Source organism: Scyliorhinus canicula, chromosome 13 (assembly GCF_902713615.1).
Source record: "Scyliorhinus canicula chromosome 13, sScyCan1.1, whole genome shotgun sequence".
Lineage (NCBI taxonomy): Eukaryota > Metazoa > Chordata > Chondrichthyes > Carcharhiniformes > Scyliorhinidae > Scyliorhinus > Scyliorhinus canicula.
In genome coordinates this window covers 80,538,852-80,558,335 of record NC_052158.1, presented here as the reverse complement: position 1 = coordinate 80,558,335, position 19,484 = coordinate 80,538,852, and the positions used below count along the sequence as shown (strand labels likewise).

At 43.8% G+C, this 19,484-nt stretch overlaps 2 protein-coding genes across 5 annotated transcripts in view; both read left to right on the top strand.

Moving 5' to 3' along the window:
• LOC119976225 (hepatocyte cell adhesion molecule-like) overlaps positions 1–19,484 on the top strand; it is an 86,281-nt gene that overhangs the window by 16,907 nt on the left and 49,890 nt on the right. For 2 of the 4 annotated variants that reach the window (XM_038816565.1, XM_038816564.1), the window contains exons 3-4: positions 3,370–3,484; positions 8,171–8,521. The exons of the other annotated variants lie outside the window; for them this stretch is intronic. In XM_038816565.1, the coding sequence (XP_038672493.1) occupies positions 3,436–3,484; positions 8,171–8,521 (400 nt within the window). In that variant the 5' untranslated portion in view covers positions 3,370–3,435. The remainder of the gene's footprint in view (positions 1–3,369; positions 3,485–8,170; positions 8,522–19,484) is intronic. 4 annotated transcript variants of the gene reach the window in all.
• LOC119976228 (signaling lymphocytic activation molecule-like) lies at positions 9,400–17,567 on the top strand. Its single transcript, XM_038816574.1, has 3 exons — positions 9,400–9,664; positions 10,363–10,479; positions 16,236–17,567. Exons 1-3 carry the CDS (start codon positions 9,445–9,447, stop codon positions 16,325–16,327), a joined length of 429 nt encoding a protein of 142 aa, XP_038672502.1. The 5' UTR covers positions 9,400–9,444; the 3' UTR covers positions 16,328–17,567.

Sequence of the window (19,484 nt, the reverse complement as noted above, 5' to 3'; positions counted from 1 at the left end):
GTCTGCACCGGCCCTTAGAAAGAGCACCCCACCCAAGCCCACACCTCCACCCTATCCCCGTAACCCAGTAACCCCACCTTTTTTGGACACCAAGGGCAAGTTAGCATGGCCAATCCACCTGACCTGCACATCTTTGGACTGTGGGAGGAAACCGGAGTACCCGGAGGAAACCCATGCAGACACGGGGAGAACCATGCAAACTCCACACAGACAGTGACCCAAGCCGGGAATCGAACCCTAGACCCTGGAGCTGTGAAGCAACTGTGCTACCCACTATGCTTCCGTCCTGTCCCTCTCAGGATCTACCCTGTCACAACCCCCTCAAAATTTTACATGTTTCAGTAAGATTACCTCTCATTCTTCTAAACTCCAATAAATACAGGTTCAACTTACTCAAACTTCTCTCCTAAGGCAACCCCTTGATCCTCAGAATCAAAATGTAAATTATTTTGAACTGCCTCCAATGCTAGTGTATCTCTTCTTAAATAAAGAGATCAAAACTGTACACAGTACACTAGATGTGGTCTCACCAATGCCATTGTTATGATCCCAGTTGGTGTTACTAATGGATGGGAAGGTTCCAGAATGGAACCCTGGCTCAGAAATCCACAACATTTAACTTGTTTGAGAAAACGTGGAGGAACAGAGTAACTGGACTGCCAATTAGCTTCTGACAACAGGAAAATAATATTTATTAAACAAGAAAAGTTTGACTATAATGTAATACTCCTTCACTCCTTATCTTCGCAAAGGTACACAGATTTCAAGAATAACACAGGTTACACAATATAGGTAAATGTAAAGTCGCCATGGTCCCAGATTACCATAGGTCAGTGTTTTTCAAACTTTTTTGCCAGGGTCCCATTTTTACCAACTGGCCAACCTTTGCGATCCACACCACCCAAACGTCACGACCCACCATTTTTGCTTACCTGTAATGTGACAGGTGAACCTGCTTGGTCCTCCCGATCTCACTTGCTTTGTCATTCAATGTTACATTTCTGCTAAGGACTTGAGCTGATGATTTAATTTTTCACTGAAAAAAATAAAGAGGTTTGCCCTCAAACTCACCATGCTTTTAATCTTTCATTTGCCAGTACTTCCCTGCATATAATATACATGAGCTTTGCATCCTGATTTGCATTGGCACAATTAATAATCATCTTTATACTGCTTTGTTCTTGATTTCAGCTTCTTCTTAATGGGTTGCTCACCAGATGTCCTGGAGCTCACACCAGCACTCCTTTCAAACAAGGCTTCCTCCCCACTGTTTGAAAATGAAATGAAAATCGCTTATTGTCACAAGTAGGCTTCAAATGAAGTCACTGTGAAAAGCCCCTAGTCGCCACATTCTAGCGCCTGTTTGGGGAGCTGGTATGGGAATTGAACCTGCGCTGCTGGACTGCTTTGGTCTGCTTTAAAAGCCAGCTATTTAGCCCTGTGCTAAACCAGCCCCTGTTTTAGCAAGGATCCACCTCCAGGTTTGCCAACTCTCCTTTCTGTATTTCCTTGTCTTGATTTGCCACAGCCTCCAAATTTCTACATAAAAATGCAGGTACTGAGTCCCCAAAAGAATACTATTGTTTCCAAAGGCTGAAAAGAAGGACACCAACTTTAGAATTGCTTCTGATCTCTGGCTTTTCTGTCCAAATTCACCCAGGTCTGCACCTTCAGCTCTGATTTTAGCTTCAGTGACCAAGTACCCTGCCCCAATGGAGGTTCCTTTAACTTCACACATCCTGGAAACTTCTAATTTCTAGAACTAACTGTCCATTAGCTTATCTGGAGCTTGTTCCCTCACTTATCTCCTAGCCCTAACTGTTTGGATCCAGTTAAACATGAGTACTCAAAAGGTCTTCTCCCTAAAAGTTGCCCCTGGTTGTTAAGCAACATTGCATTCTTTCCCCAAGTTTGTGTTCACGTTTCCCATCGTAAATTCTTTCAGCACAATAGAAACACAGTTTGAACTGAAACCAAAACTCCTTGCATGCAAATACCTTTGTTTAACATGAATCGAACTAGAGAATCTAATATTTTTACACAAACTACTAAATTAAACCCACATAAAACTGTCCTGTATTTTGAATATCCAACAATACAACCATAGATCGATTAACCTACTTCTGCTTTCCTGACACCCTGTACAGTTGTAACAAGACTTCCTTACTTTTATACTCCATCTCTCTTGCAATAAAGACCAACACACAGATCTTCACTGTGATATTGCATTATTCTTACCAGGAGTTAAATTTAGTTAGGAACACAAATTTGTTTTTTTGGTATTTACTGCTGCACCCCAAAATTAAAAGGTGGAATCTGAAAAGTTTATTATTCTCATTATGTACTTTGCAAATATTTGTAGTTGTATTTTGTGGAAAGCTGGCTGTGGAAATATACAATGCCATGTTTCACTGAACATTTGAAATGATCTGTGAATTAGTTGGAATGTAGCCCAAGTCAAGGTGAGTAAAAATCGGAACCTATCACAGAATTAACAGAGCTCTTATTGCTGCACGCAAGCATTTGCCTAACAGCTGCAGATTCTCTGCGGTCCCAACCACAAGGCTTCTCACTAAGCTAATACATCGCTTGATGGGTCGGTGGGGGAATCTCATATTAATCACGAAGAAACAGCCGAAGAAAATGTATTTTCCCATGTGGTTAATTGCTTTGCTACTGCAAAACACCTTTGCAGACTTGAGACTGGAACATTGTAGCGTTGCATCCCTATTTAAAAAAAGTAAACAGTCATACCAGTCCTTAAACATTGCAGTACATTCCTTCTTGGGGTTAGACACCATTCTATATAGTGAAATAACCTCTTAGCACCTTCTCACACATCTGCAAGATGTACTGCACAAGATAACAATTGTCACATGATGGACAATATTGTTCTACCTCACCTTTTTCTTTTGTCACATCACTTTTTGTGTTTTTTAATTTTGTCAACACCATTTTGACTACTTGTCCTCTGAGTATTTTTCTTCCATTTCTTTGAAGTTCCAAATTGATCACAAGCGATGATGTATTCTAAACTGATCGTATTAACTGCGCGTTAATCTTACTTATTCTTTCCCAGGACCTCAAAATTGTACACCTCACACATTTTCTTTGCAGTTTCTGTTTCTGCTCTTATACATTATATTTTTAACCCAGGAAGGGCTGAAAATGACCACTATTTCTCAAATGTTCAGATCTCCCATTCCACTCAGTCTGGATAGTCTTGTGTACCACGTCCTGTGCTCACCATTAATGTGTCTCCATTTTTAAATACAAAATGCCTCAATGTACTCCAATTGGGAAAAATAAAGATTTCCACGAAAGGTCATTACTGCTATACCTCAAAAAATCTATTTTATTCTTCTCCAGTTGACATTCTTTTTGGGCCAATCCCTGAAAAGAAGAAACTAAAAATAAACTGTTCACAGCAAAGCTATGAAGAACTTGGGCCTCCTTGATGTGAAAATGCAGACGCTGCTTTCAGGTAAAATACTTCAGGAATTATTATTCTAACTATTGTTTAGAAATAAGAATGTTTTCTAATTTCATGCAGAAATCTTTATTTTTGGGCCAACTGAGTTACTCTAAGGGGGTGCTGGTGTTCCTTAAGAATCCATGCTGTGTGGCAGCACAATGGCACAGTGGTTAGCACTACTGTCTTACTGTTGTCAAGGTCTCATGTTCGATCCCGGGCCTGGGTCACTGTCTGTGTGGAGTTTGCACATTCGCCCCGTGGGTGTTGTCCCCACAACCCAAAGATATGCAGGACAGGTGGATTGGCCACGCTAAATTTCTCCTTCATTGGAAAAAAATTAATTGGGTACTCTAAATTTATTTTAAAAAAGAATCAATGCAGTGATCACGATTTTTCACCATTTACATAAGCAATGTGTCTCAAGAATCAAAAGCACAATTTGCAGAAAACACCAAATTAATTGACAAGCATAATTGACACAAAGGGGGAATAGAACTACAGACAGGAAGGCATTAATAAAATTGCATTTGGGCATGCCATGTGAAAAATTAACTTCAGCATAACTAGGTGTGAGGTGGTGTATTCACAGAAGCAGAATACAGAGGTTGCATACTGCTTCGAAAATAATGCCTAAATGTGGGACAGGAGCAGAGATGGTAATAGTTAGAACATAGAACAGTACAGCACAGAACAGGCCCTTCGGCCCTCAATGTTGTGCCGAGCCATGATCACACTACTCAAACCCACGTATCCACCCTATACCCGTAACCCAACAACCCCCCCTTAACCTTACTTTTATTAGGACACTACAGGCAATTTAGCATGGCCAATCCACCTAACCCGCACATCTTTGGACTGTGGGAGGAAACCGGAGCACCCGGAGGAAACCCACGCACACAGGGGGAGGACGTGCAGACTCCACACAGACAGTGACCCAGCCGGGAATCGAACCTGGGACCCTGGAGCTGTGAAGCATTTATGCTAACCACCATGCTACCCTGCTGCCCACCCTGCTCCATGCCTGGGAGGCAGTGGCTTACTTAAACCAGTAAAAGTAGAGATGAGGTTAGCAAGACTATAAAAAAGTTAACAAAGCACTGGAGTTCATTTCCACAGGGATAGAACTGAAAAAAACCAGTTACATTAAATTGATGTTTGGTACAGAACTTGAGTGTTGCTGAAAAAGAAACATGCCATTGAAACTTTCATCTTCCAATCATCTGGACAGCTGCCCAAGATAAATCAACAGTAACGGGAAGCAACAATTATTGTATCTCTTTATTGATGGTTAATGATTCGTAGCTGCCCTGATGAGTGCAAGCTGAAAACCTTTGATAGTAAGGGTGGAGTTTTACCAAAAAATAGAAAAGTGGCAGCATCATGAGAAAAATGGCGCAATTCACGTCGCCGAAATCTCATGGAATTTTCAGCCTCTTAAGAAAAGGTTTTTATCTATACTTGAATCACGCTACGCTCTTGGCGGCCTCCTGCTGCTGATTCCCTCATGCCGGGGAAATTTGATCAATGCATTAGTACATCACGGGGGATTAATGAAGCGACATGTTTACTTGCATGAGTTATAACCAGCATGAGGCTTGCGGGATCGGATGAATTAGTCTTCCCATGAATCTCGTTGAGTATGAGCTTGCCTGCCCATCAATGTACCCTTTTAAATGCCTTCCCAGCACTCCACTGTACTTGTTCCAAATCCAATTGAAGGGAATGGCAGCCAGGAGGCCAGCAGTGCATTTTTCAGAGGTAGCCCTGACCAGGCTCCTGGACTGAGTGCAGCAGAGGAGGGACATCTTACACCCGAGATACAGATGACGTTCCTTCTACAAGGTGACCATCCATGCCTGGGAGGCAGTGGCTGTTCTTGTTCGTGTCAACTCCCTGCAGAAGAGGACAGGGCACCAATGGCAGAAGAAGATGAATGATCTTCTCCGTGCAGCCAGGGTAAATCTGCCACCACCAGTCTCTCGCTGCCCCCCGCTCCTCACCCACTCCTCAAACCTCCAAGGTGATCCCTCACACAGCTACCTTGCAGGTTGCCCCACCTGTCATGGGTCCCTCTTCCCGCCCCCATTCCTTGGTGCCCTCCCCAGTCTCTATTCTGCTGCTGACATCCCGCTCCCACTCCAGTCCCATGCATGCCACCCCTCAACCAACTGAACTGACTGGACTCCTGCCTAAAATCTCCCCATCTATATCCCTGAGGAACAAACTCGAGCATCACCAGAGTCTTTTAAAAAAATTTCAAGTACTCAATTCTTTTTTTCCAAGGAAGGGACAATTTAGCATGGCTAATCCACCGACCCTGCACACCTTTGTGTTGCAGGGGTGAGACCCACGCAGACACAGGGAGAATGTGCAAACTCTACACTGACAGTGACTCGGGGAGCAGGATCGAATCCAGGTCCACAGCGCTGTGAGGCAGCAGTGCTAACCACTGTGCCACCATGCCGCCACAGCCACCAGTGTCATGCAAGAGCTCCGCACCCTTGCCCCCACCATGAGGAAAGAGCCTTTAAGCTGGCCAGGGAGAAGCAGGACTGCGCCTGTGCTGATGGCGAAGTGGAGGCAGTGAGCACAAGTGAGAACTGAAAGGACACATAGTCATTCCTCAAAGCGCGCTCCCAGTGGTACGAGTAGAGATGGCTTGATTTCCAATCACGAGTGACACCGTCTGCAGTTCCACTTTATCCTGGTCACCAATATTGTGTATACAGAGGAGTCCACACAAGAGGCTGAAAGAATCTGGTTATTTATTGAGCAAGAAACTATTTACACATTTCATACAGATCCCCATTGAGACTTCTCTGCTTGGCTGTCACTCAGGCCGAGCTTTTGTACATAGAGTCCATGGCTCATACTCAACGAGATTCATGGGAAGACTAATTCATCCGATCCCGCAAGCCTCATGCTGGTTATAACTCATGTAAGTAAACATGTCGCTTCATTAATCCCCCGTGATGTACTAATGCTATCTTCCTTCCCTTGCACGACAAGCAGAAGAGCAGCCAGGACCATCCTTGTGCCCACTGAAAACCAGAGACAGGGGCAGCTCAGAGGGAGACCAAAATTACCATTGAGGAGGCATCACAGCTGTCACCCGCACCCTCCACCAGCACAGATACTCATACCTCGGTGGGATTACCGAGTCGGCAGGCTTCTGGGTCACTCACTGGTGATCACCTCGCAGCTGATGATCCATAGCAGGTGAAGGCAGGGACATCACAGTGATTAGGCGCTCAGAGGGATGCTGGAGCCCAGCACTCTGCTGAGCCCCTGGCCGATGATGTGTTACTGGATCTCGTCGCCTCAGAACTGATGAAATGACAAAGGCAGAGTCCTGAGAATCAGGAAGGGATGGCAGCATCCATTCTCGGACTGCATGACCAACTGGAGGAGTCCCCATCATCTACTGTCTGAGGAATAGTGCCATCACTGCAATGCAATGAGACCAACATTGCGAGGATGGCATCCACAGTGCAGACCTTGATGCAGAACATGCACTCCATGTTGAAGGGTGCACGCTCATGGTGCAGGGCTTCAATTGCATGCTACATGCGGTGGTGGGAATCCATGAGTGTCAATGCCAGAGGACGGATGAGGCTTCTGGATCTCATGGAGGATCTCAAGGGACACCAAGCAGTAAAAGGGAAGAGGATCAGCAGGAATAGAGCAAGAGCCCTCCACCCAAGAGACCCCAGCACAGGAACAGGCCCTTTGGCCCTCCAAGCCTGCGCCGACCATACTGCCTGTCTAAACTAAAATCTTCTACACTTCCAGGGTCTGGAACCCTCCATTCCCATCCTATTCATGTATTAGTCAAGGTGCCCTGAAGCATCACTATCGTCCCTGCTTCCACCACCTCCTCCGGCAGCGAGTTCCAGGCACCCAGTACCCTCTGTGTTGAAAAACACTTGTCTCGTTCATCTCTGAACCTTGCCCTCACACCTTAAACCTATGCCCCCGATGTAATTGACCCCTCTACCCTGAGATAAAGCCTCTGACTATCCAGTCTGTCTCTGCCCCTCGTAATTTTGTAGACCTCTGTCAGCTTGCCCCTCAACCTCCTTCATTCCAGTGAGAACAAATCAAGTTTATTCAACCTCTCCTCATAGCTAATGCCCTCCATACCAGGCACCATCCTGGTAAATCTCTTGTGCACCATCTCTAAAGCCTCCACATCCTTCTGGTAGTGTGGCAACCAGAATTGAACACTGTACTCCAAGTGTGGCCTAACTAAGGTTCTATACAGCTGCAACATGAATTGCCAATTTTTATATTCAATGCCCCGGCCAATGAAGGCAAGTATGCCGTATGCCTTCTTGACTACCTTCTCCAACTGTGTTGCCTCTTTCTGTGACCTGTGGACCTGTACACCAAGATCTCTCTGACTGTCAATACTCTTGAGGGTTCTACCATTCACTGTACATTCCCTACCTGTATCAAACCTTCCAAAATGCATCACCTCACATTTGGCCGGATTAAACTCCATCTTTCATCGCGCCGAAGTTGATAAAGTATGAGGGAGAAAGGTACATCAGGATATATTGATGGTGTTCGATGAAAAAGGCTGAAGGAGGATTACTGAAATATAAACTACAACATAGACTTGCTGAACCAAATGTCCTGTTTCTGTTCTGTGAAAACTATGTAATACTTTATTATACTTCTTTTCCATCCCAGTATTCCATTTGCTTACATTGTGTAAGACAGAGATCTCAGCTCTACCCAATACCATCATTAATGCTGCCGTGGGAGAACAGGTGCTGTTCCCTGTACATAACCAATGTGGAGCTATGTATGAAGTAACATTTCTATCAAAATCACCAATTTATACTAAACTTGCTATCTGGAATTTGAACACATCTGACAAACAGCCACTGTATGAAAACAGACTGAAAAGGAACATGAATGGTTCTGTGATGCTGCACAATGTACAGATTCATGATACTAAATTATATGAAATACAAATCGAGTGCTACAGCACAACAATGACAGCTACAAGACAACAATTATTTGATTTGCGAGTGTTTGGTAAGTTACTTTAGAACATAGAACATTACAGCACAGAACAGGCCCTTCGGCCCTCGATGTTGTGCCGAGCAATGATCACCCTACTTAAACCCACGTAACCCATAACCCAACAATCCCCCATTAACCTTACACTACGGGCAATTTAGCATGGCCAATCCACCTAACCCGCACATCTTTGGACTGTGGGAGGAAACCGGAGCACCCGGAGGAAACCCACGCACACACGGGGAGGACGCGCAGACTCCACACAGACAGTGACCCAGCCGGGAATCGAACCTGGGACCCTGGAGCTGTGAAGCATTGATGCTAACCACCATGCTACCGTGAGGCCCATAACTTTAAAATAAAACTTAGTCTTTCAAACTCAATGTGAGTCTGAGACAATTATTAGAAGGCATAAGGTGTGTTCACTCGATGATGAGGCTGCAAACCTCCACTCAGGGTTCCAGCTGAGATCAGGAATGCAGTAGAGAGGGAGGAATGCGGAATGCTCACACTGTGATGCCCTTCTCATTTTCTCAGATCTGTTATTGACACAGAGAGTTTATCAACATCTGAAAACAGATGGGTCAACATTTTGCATATTCGCCTAGGTTTTCCAGCTTTTATATTAACTCACTGAAGCTGCAGGAATTTATAGAATTAACTGGAAATTAATCGTGGACAGTGATTGAACTGATAATACATTTACCTCAGGGTTTGTGTTTTGTACGCAAGATTGATCAAGCATTTTCAACATTCCAGTTATTAACATTTCAGATTTTTGAACTTTGCTGGAATGTAACTAATTGTTTATTTGCCAATAAATGTAAAATGGTGACATTCAAGAAATACTAAAAATTTGCCTCCTAACAAGTGTCTCTATTTCAGAGCCAGTTTCCAAGCCTCTGATAATAATAACTTGTTCAACTTCAAATATCACGATGAGCTGCACTGTCTCCATGGGAACAAAAGTTACATATCACTGGGAGAAACAATCCTTGTCTGGAGCCATCATTAGAACCTATAATGGGACAGAACTAGTGATAGACCACATACATGAACAGGAACAATACATGTATAAGTGTATAGCAACAAATCCAGTCAGCATTGCAACCAGTACTACACAGATCGGAGAAGAGTGTAATGTGAATCCTTCTAAAGGTTAGTGATTGTAAAATCTGTTCAGCCTCGACAGACGGATTCCATTGTGCAAATATTAAAGTCTTGGATCTTGTATAATGTATGTGCTTCAAATCTTTAAAATATATATAGAAAAGGAAAACATTTAGTCATGCCTCGTCGCTTTAACTGTGCGCAATAATGTGACCTCTTCAGCGAAAGGTTTACAAGAAGCAAAGATTCATAGAAACGTCCTTCAACAATTAGTTTCTAACTGAGCTAAGAATGTATATACTTAGATCCCTTCTGCAGTAAGAACCTTAAAAAGTGACCCATCAGGGTAAGGGTAGCCCAGGCTTACAATCTAAACATCACCATAAAGCTCCAAATCTCAGAGAACCCATGGGCAGTGAAATGGAAAATTAGCTGTGATTAATTGTTTTTTGGTGCACAGGACTGAAGTTGTAGGTTAGATCTCCTGCTCCTGATTTTTCTTGCACTTCCTGGAAACTGACTTTGAAATGTTCTCTCTGCTAATGTTTCAAAATTAGGAAGTAAATTATTCACGTAACTACAAGAAATGATACCACTCACTGTATTTCTGCCTATATCTATTCATATATGCACATACATGTAGATTAATAATTACTTTCTAAAAGTCGGCCTCGTTACAGGTTTGTTTAATGGCCATTACAGCGTTTCATTGCGTGATAAACTTCAATCCGTCTGATGTCTTTTAGGTCAGAAACTGTCCTGGATGGTTCGTAACATTGCTGCTTCAGGATTGCTCTTAGCCTTGATTACAATCGTATATATCTGCTGCAAAATAAAACCAACTGCTGGCGAAAAAGGAAGCAGTAAGTATGACAGTTATTATCAGGTAAAAACTATAAGAGTTCAGCAGAAATTCAAAAATAGTTATTATCTATTCCATGCATTGAAAGATTTATGGACAGAAATAAATCCCTCCTGAAAATATTCAGAAAATGCAGAAATTATATTCCAGCATCAGGATTATTTGTTGGAATATTTAACAGTAATTGTAATAATAATAATAATAGTAATCTTTAGTGTCACAAGTAGGCTTACATTAACACTGCGATGAAGTTACTGTGGAAAGCCCCTAGTCGCCACATGTCCGGTTACACTGAGGGAGAATTCAGAATGTCCAAATGACCAAACAGCACGTCTTTCGGGACTTGGGAGAGGAAACCGGAGCACCCGGACGAAACTCACACAGACTCAGGGAGAACGTGCAGACTCCACATAGACAGTGACCCGAGCAGGGAATCGAACCTGGAAACCTGGAGCTGTGAAGCAACAGTGCTAACCACTGTGCTACCGTGCTGCCCATGTTAGACACTAAACATGACATTTATTTTAATAACATAAAGTGATTCCAAGATTATTACCTCTCAATTGTCCTGTCTTTCTAATATCAATCCAATTCTTCCTGAAATGCTCATGCTCGGCCTACCTGGGAAGTCTACTTTACACATTCACCAGCCTCTGCCTACAGCAGTTAAATCTAAGTTCCTAGAATAGGTGGAGACTATTCAGCCCCTTGAGCCTGTTTCCCATTAGATCAAGGTGGGTCTGTACCACAACTCCATATTTCTTGCTACCCTTACCAAGTAAAAATGTATTGATCTTTGTTTGGAAACTGGCCTAGTATCCGCAGCCTTTGGGCGAGAGAATTCTATATTTTTACAACTTTTTATGTGAAAAGAACTGTTTCTCAGTTGCCCTCCTGAATGGCTTAGCTCAAATTTTAAGATTATGTCCTCTCATTCGTGTTCTCCTGCTAGAGGAAATAGTTGGATTGTACGCACCCTATTTATTCTTCTAATGTTTTAAATACCTCAACAAATCAACCCTCACTCTTCAATACTCAAGGGAATACAGGCTAGGTTTATGTAATCTACCCTCAAAGCTCTTACCTGTCAATGTATCCACCCTCTTCTAATCTTGAGCCAATTTCTGAATCTCAAGTTTGGAGCAATCTCTTATCATATCAGGATTCAAGTCATGCATTCCTCTACAAACTTTTGAAACCAGAATAATATCTTCTCTGATCTTTCTCTTCTCCAGAGTAAACAATCACAGATGCTCCAACCACTCTTCATATCTCAGGTGCCTTAAGATAGCTATCATCATTGTTTCCCTTTCCCGCAATACATCCAGTGTTTGATTATTTCTTGCCATGCTGGGCTGCATGCATTGTTCCAACGTTGTGGTTATACTGGGAATTTGTACAGGTTCATTATCATCCAATGGGAATTGTGCTCCATTACTTCTATGGGAATTGTGCTCCATGACTATGACTATAAGTTGTGTTTAGTTTTCTTTCCTGTTGCCGTACACGACACGGTTGGTTTCCGTGAGCCATCCCTCTAAACATGCAGGTGTTGTGCCCATACAGTCTATGGCCATTAGGGTAGAACCTCTCCTCAGACCAGGCTTCTCCTCGCATAACTTTGGCAGATGATTGGCTTATAGCATGGAACATGGAACAGACAGTCAGGTCCTCCATGGTTTCCACCAGTCATACAGTGAAGTTACAGTGGGAGATCAGAAGAATCTGACAGAAATTTTTCCCAATTTAATTAATATTCCCAATACTTATTTCTCTCCTGTAGTTCCAGCCCTTGAGCATATTAAATCCCATTGGTCCATTTTCCCAATCTGTTTAGAATCTTCAAGAAACCCTGATCAGGCCTTGAGGGGCTAGGCCCGCGCCGGAGTGGTTGGTGCCCCGCCGGCCGGCGGGAAAGGCCTTTGGCGCCACGCCAACCAGGGCCGAAGGACGTCCGCGCATGCGCCAGAGCGTCAGCGGCTGCTGACGTCATCCCCGCATGTGCAGGGGAGGGGTCACTTCCGCTCCACCATCGTGAAGACTATGGCGAACGGGGAAGGAAAGGAGTGCCCCCACGGCACAGCCCTGCCCCCGCCCCCGAATCTCTGGTGCCGGAGACGGGGGGGGGGGGGGGGGGGGGGGGATTCACGCCGGCCCCCGGCGATTCTATGACCCGGCAGGGGGGTCGGAGAATCCCGCCCCTGGTCTTTTCCCTGCCTAGAGCTTGGCGTATTCTGCAAATTTAGCTTGGTTTCTGTTCCTAGTTGATTAGTTACACACAGGATAAACAGGAGTGGTTTCAGGACTGATCCCTGTAGTGACCCTTCGTCATGTTGAAACAACTCCCATTCACAAGCATTACTCTTTCCGTTTGGACAGTACGATGAACCCACTGTTCAGACTAGTCACTTATCCTAAGCTTCCTTGTGTTGTGGATGAGTTGTGCCCATGGCAGCGTAACAAAGCCCTTGTTGAAATCCAAAATGCAGTAAAACTTCATATGAACACACACCTGCTACTAAATAAATTCCAGCATGTGTGAAGGCAAATGAGTCATCTGAACATTTGCCAATTGGTGATGTTATGGACATAATGAATTGTAAAAGAGCAGACAGCAGTGGGTGTATCACCATTGCAATAAGAATCAGCCCTGCCAGCTGGAAGTCATGTTGGGCACACACAAGCATTAGACTCTGGACAGTGAAAGACTACAAGTGAAGTGTCAAACTATCTGTCACTGGACGAGTAATCCAAAGGTTAATGCTCTGGCGACACAGGTTCAAATCCCACCATGGCAGCTGGTAGAACTTGAATTCAATTAATAAATCTGGAATTCAAGGCTAATCTCGGTTCTCGGACCATGAAACCTTTGTCGACTGTTGTAAAACCCATCTGGGTCACTAATGTCATCAGCCATCCTTACCTGGTCTCATCTACGTGTAATTCCAGATCCACAGCAATGTGATTGACACTTAATATCCTCCAAAATGGCCCAGTAAGCCTAACAGTTCAATCAAACTGCTACAAAAGAGTCAATAAGGAATGAAACGAGTTGGACCCCCCCCCCCCCCCCCCCCCCCCCCCGACCGCCCCGACTCTCAGCATCAACCTAGGCACCAGAAAAGATAATGGCACACCCAACCCTATAAATCGTTACTCTTCCATGTTGAACACTACTTAGAAGATGCACCAAAGGTGACAGACATAATAATAATAATCTTTATTGTCACAAGTAAGCTTACATTAATTACATAGATTGTACTCTGGGTGCACTGTTGCTGACTGAGCAGTCTGGTCCTAAAGGACATAGCTGCTAGACTGGGTCTGTGGCAGGTGCTGAGGGAACCATCAAAAGGGAAAAAGATACTTAACCCCGTCCTCGCCAGTCTACCTATCACTTGCATCTGTAACAATAGAAGTGAAGGTGGCATGGTGGTGCAGTGGCTAGCACTGCTGCCTCACGGCGCCAACGACCCGGGTTCGCTCCCGGCACTGGGTCACTGCTCATTCTCCCCGTGTCTGCGTGTGTCTCACCACCACAACCCAAAAGATGTGCAGGGTATGTGGATTGGCCATGCTAAATTGCCCCTTAACTGGAAAAAAATGAATTGGGTACTCTAAATTTATATAATAAAAAGAAGTGAGCCCCTTGTGGAGACAAAGCCCTGCTTCATGTTGAAGATACCCTCCACTGTATTGCGCAACACTGCCATCATGCTAAATGGGAGAGATTTTGAACAGATCTAGCTTCACAAGACTGAGCATCCAGGAGATGCTGTGGGTCATCAGCAGCAGTAACATTATATACAATCTGCAACCTCATGGCCCCACTCTACCATCACCATCAAGCTAGTGGATCAATCCTGATTCAATGAAGAGTGTCGGGAGTAGCACCAGGCACATGGCAACCTGGTGAAGCTGCAATACAGCTGAAGCAGCATGCGATAAGACAGAGCTAAGTAATCCCACAACCAACAGATCAAATCTAAGCTCTGAAGTACTGCTGAGTCCAGATGTGTTAGACAATTAAACAACTCACACGAGGAGGACTTTCCACACATATTCCCATCCTCAATGACGGGGGAGACCAGCACATATGTTCAAAAAACAAGGTTGAAGCAATTGAAACCATCTTTAGTCTGAAGTGCCGAATGGATGGTACATATCTGCCTCCTCAATAGGTCCCCAGCATCACAGGAACCAGTCTTCAGTCAATTTGATTCACTTCACATGATAGATAACAAGGAATGACTGAAGATACTGGATACTGCAAAGGTTATGGATCCCGACAATAGTTTAGCAATTGTATTGAAGACTGGTGCTGCAGAAATTGCCTCGGCCTAGGCCAAGCTGTTCTAGCATCTGGCATCTACATGGAAATGTCGACAATTACCCAGGTATGCCCTGTCCACAAAAAGCAGGCTAAATCCAACCCGTCCAATTACCGCCCCATCAGTCTATTTTTGATCATCTGTAAAGTGATCAAAGGAGTCAGCAACAGCGCTATCATTCGGCACTTACTCAGAAATAACCTGCTCACTGACGCTCAGTTTGAGTTCAAGCAGTGCCACTCAGCTCCTGACCTCTTTACAGGCTTGGTTCAACCATGCCCAAAAGGGATGTGCTGAGAGTGACTTCCCTTGACATCAAGGCATCATTTGACCGAGTATGGCATTAAGGAGGCCTGGAGTCAATGTGAATCAGGGGGAAAACTCTCCACTAGTTGGAATCATACCTGGCTCAAAGGAAGATATTGTGGTTGTTAGACATCAATCATTTCAGTTCCAGAACATCATTGCAGAAGTTCCTCGTGATAGTGTCTTAGGTCCAATAATCTTCAGCTGCTTCATTAATGACCTTCCGTCCATCATTAGGTCAGAAGTGGGGATGTTCATTGATGATTTTACAATGTTCAACTGCTTTTGTGACGGCTCCAATATTGAAGCAGTTCGTGTTCATATGCTGCAAGACCTGGACAATATCCAGGCTTGGGCTGATACGTAGCAGGTAACCTTCACATCACACAAGTGCCAGTCAATGACCATTTCCAACAGGAGAAAATCTAACCATCACCTCTTGGTATTCAATGGCATTAGCATTGCTGAATCCTCCACTATCAACATCCTGGGTTTTACCTTTGACCTCAAACTGAAGTGGGCTAACAATATAAATAAAAGCAGATGCTGGAACAAAAACAGAAAATGCTGGACAATCTCAGAAGGTCTGACAGTATCTGTGGAGCTCAAGTTTCGACTCTTCATGACTCTTCATCAGATGCCTTGACATATAAAATCACATCTGTCCTTTAGGGAAGGAAACCTCTGTCCTCACCTGATTTGGCCAAGATGTGGAAATTTTTCCAATCCCTAATTGTCCTTGAACTAAGAGTCAGCCATAGTGCTGTGAATCTGCAGTCACATGTAGGTCATATCAGGTAAGGACAGCAGATTTCCTTCCCTAAATTACAGATGTGGTTTTACCATAATCGACAATGGTTTCATGGTCATCATCCATGTTTTTAATCTGCCGTGGTGAGATTTGAACCGGATCTCCGGAGCATTACCCTGAGTCTCTACAGTACTACTCCAGTGACAATATCATTCTGCCATTGCCTCTCCCTGCCAATCTAGTCAATAACACCCACATTCTGTGAAATGATAACATTTTTAAAAGTTGTGGATTGTGTTTATAAACCAACCTATTGTTTGGAAAAAAAATAGGTGTTGTTCTATTAATAAGAATTTTGAAAATTAACAGATGAGAGTGGAAAAAGACACAGCTCTCCCAGAACTGTTCCAACCTCGTTCTTCAGTGTCAACTCACCTGGTAGCTTCCTGACTGCTCTCTGACTTAAAGCATCATGCCTCAGTGCAGGCTAACAGATTGCCTGTGATGTAGATATCTTGGCTACAAAGGAAAGTAAGACCGCAAGGTGTCACGGACAGATGTATATGTTCTCTTGCTTCCAGTAACCAGTATGCTTTGTATGAAAATAAGTCTGCATTTATTACCTTGGAATATGCATTCCAATTAAATAATTCAGCAGCAAGCATTTGGGAGGCTAAAAATAAAGGATACTCATTCCTAGCCTGAATTAACACAAAATCATCCAGTCAGTTTTAACACATATATGAGCACATAAATTGGATACAAATAAACATAGTGCACTTTTACAGATTACAGTTAATTCAGCCTCTGGTTTATGATTTCCCGTCTCCCATTTGGCAGGCCTGTGGTTTCTTAAATGGACTGAATGATTTAAAGTTGAACTGAGTGTCTTGTATAGCCTAGGGTTCACAGGACATTGTGAGGATTCTTGCAATTGAATATTTAGGAGATTGGTTCTCAGGTGAGCTTTGGAACTGGAGCAGGTTAAGTACTTTGGCTGCTTGATGACTCGCTGTTAGTTTCAGTCTGATTTTCAGACTGCCTGTTGATTGACGGTTCTGATGGATCTGCTGGGTCCTGAGGTAATCAAGATGCAGTACCTGAGGCCAGTTTTGTCACATGACTCCTGGGTTAACACTTCTGAGGTCCACCCAGTCTAGTTTGGATGGGGGAAGTCATTGTGATAGGATGTGAAGATGATAGTGGCCATTAAGTTTTGATCTTCCCTTTTATCCAGCGGACACTCAGTCAGCTGGAAACCCCATGGTCTTTAGATGTTGGTCCGTCCTGAAACAAAGAGATATATTCATTTCACGGATGGCTGTGAGGTCCCCTCACCTATGCCCATATTTAGTTAGGTGTCCGCTGAAGACTTGATACTGTCCGTAGTCCGAATTCCAAAAAGCTACGTGGTTTTCGGCAGCCATTTTATCTGGGTGTTTGTGTCCAATTTTTAAAGGTTTTAGCTGAAAGTTTAGAACATAATAACCCTGTAGTAGGCATGACAAAGGATATATGTGCAACTGGTTGCAATCTTTCCAGCGAGCTTGAGCCACGCATGTGGTTAACTGTTGTTATAGAGATAGTTTAAGGAGGACATTTGATTTCTTTAAAGGTTACACATCTTGGTAATACAGGAGGTGTTCTTGTGTTGCTGTAATGCCAATTTTAATTCTTGCATAAATCCTAAATGTTGTTCAAATTCTGATGCTATTTTTAGAGTGTATTCATAATAAATGATTGCTTTCTTTAAAAAAACTTTGGTTTGTGTCTGAAATTCTTTTAGGTAAAAGAATCTAAATGAAATATAAAATGGAATCATGGGGAGACCCAAAGATAGTTCTTCAAAGTAAAGCGTGAAACCATGTTGCACCTTTTTAACTCCTGCAGGGGCTGGTTTAGCTCACTCGGCTAAATCGCTGGCTTTTAAAGCAGACCAAGCAGGCCAGCAGCACGGTTCGATTCCCGTACCAGCCTCCCCGGACAGGCGCCGGAATGTGGCGACCAGGGGCTTTTCACAGTAACTTCATTGAAGCCTACTCGTGACAATAAGCCATTTTCATTTCATTTTCATGGTGCCCCATATTGGTAGATTGCAATAAACAGGAGAGAAGTGCAAGAGTGAGCGGAACTTCACATTTATGGATTCTCAATGTGTTATTTTTCTCGACAGTTTGCTGATTATTACATTGAGAAATGTGAAACAGGGAGGTGGCAGCTCAGATAACACAGGGAATGCCTTGTAGGTGAATATCTGTCACCTGGCCTGTGTGGATCAGCATTTTTGCTGGTATGCTGTATTTGTCTACTCGACAAGTGATCCCATTTCCACTTCCATAGTATTGCATCAGTTGTAAAGCGCGTTGACATGTCCTGAGACCATGCAAGGCCATTATATTTTCGGCAAGATCCAGCTACCTTGTGGGGATTTGATTTCTCAGAGACACCATTCCCATCGGTCACAAAAACAAAAGATATACGGTTCCCAGATGAGAAATTGGGCTCATTAACGCACACTTTTTTGGGTATGCCGACAGTCCCTGAAGCTCCAAAAGAACGTCCAATAGCATGCAAGCACAGGTGCAGCTCAGTATGCAAGATTGGTGGCAGGTGTTAAAGTGTGCGCAGTTAATGTGACCCGGACGTAAATAGAGCTGGGCGATCATGAAATTAACCAACGTGCCTTGCTGACTTGACGCCGTGATGTCATGCTGGAACTCAGTGCTCCAGTTGCACTTCCTCAAACTTGCACAGATGAACATGCATTCCGTAGCAGGAACGATACCCGGCTAATACTATTTAAAGATATGAAGGTGTTCAAAATCATGAGGGGATTTGGACAAAGTCGCTAAAGAGAAACTGGTCCTATTGGCGAAGAATCATTATCTGAAGAGATAAAAAAATCACAGAGGTTCAGGAAAAAACAGGGGAATGGCAAGAGGTGAGTTGCTCCTGCAGAGAGCAACCACAGAGACGACATGCCGAATGTTCTCCTTCTCTGCTGCAACCATTCCATGATTCTATTGACTGCTTACAGGTTACTTTCTGGTTGATTTCTTTCTGGCTGTTGCTATGATTCTACAGGAGTTTGGCACTGGTTATAGTGGTTCCAACTTGCAAAAGTCTGAAGGGAATGATGTGCCAGGTATTGAAGGGTTTTGCTAACTTCAAGGTTCCTGCGCAAACGTGTTGCTTCCAGACATAGGACATGACATCAATTGGAGAATGAACAGATGCCACACCGAGCAGGACCAGCAGTTGGGAAAGGGAGGAAGACGGGGAGGACTTTCAGCCAGACCTATCTAGCATGCTGAGGGAGCAATTCTTCTATCTGAATCTCAATAAGGGACAAAGTATGAGAGGCCTGAATGAGTAGGTAAAGATGTCGTGACCAATATCTGCTGCATCCTGCAGCTACAGCTGCAACTTCAGAGCAGGGTACAGACTGTATTGACAGCGGCTGTGACGGTAGCTGTGGTGATGAACATTTATGCATCTGGCTTCTTCTGGACTGGAGCTGGAGATCTTTGCACCATCTCACAATTTGCTGCTCACTATTGTAGACAGGTCACTGCTGCTCTCTGTTCAATGACAGCTAACTACATTTCATTCTCTCTT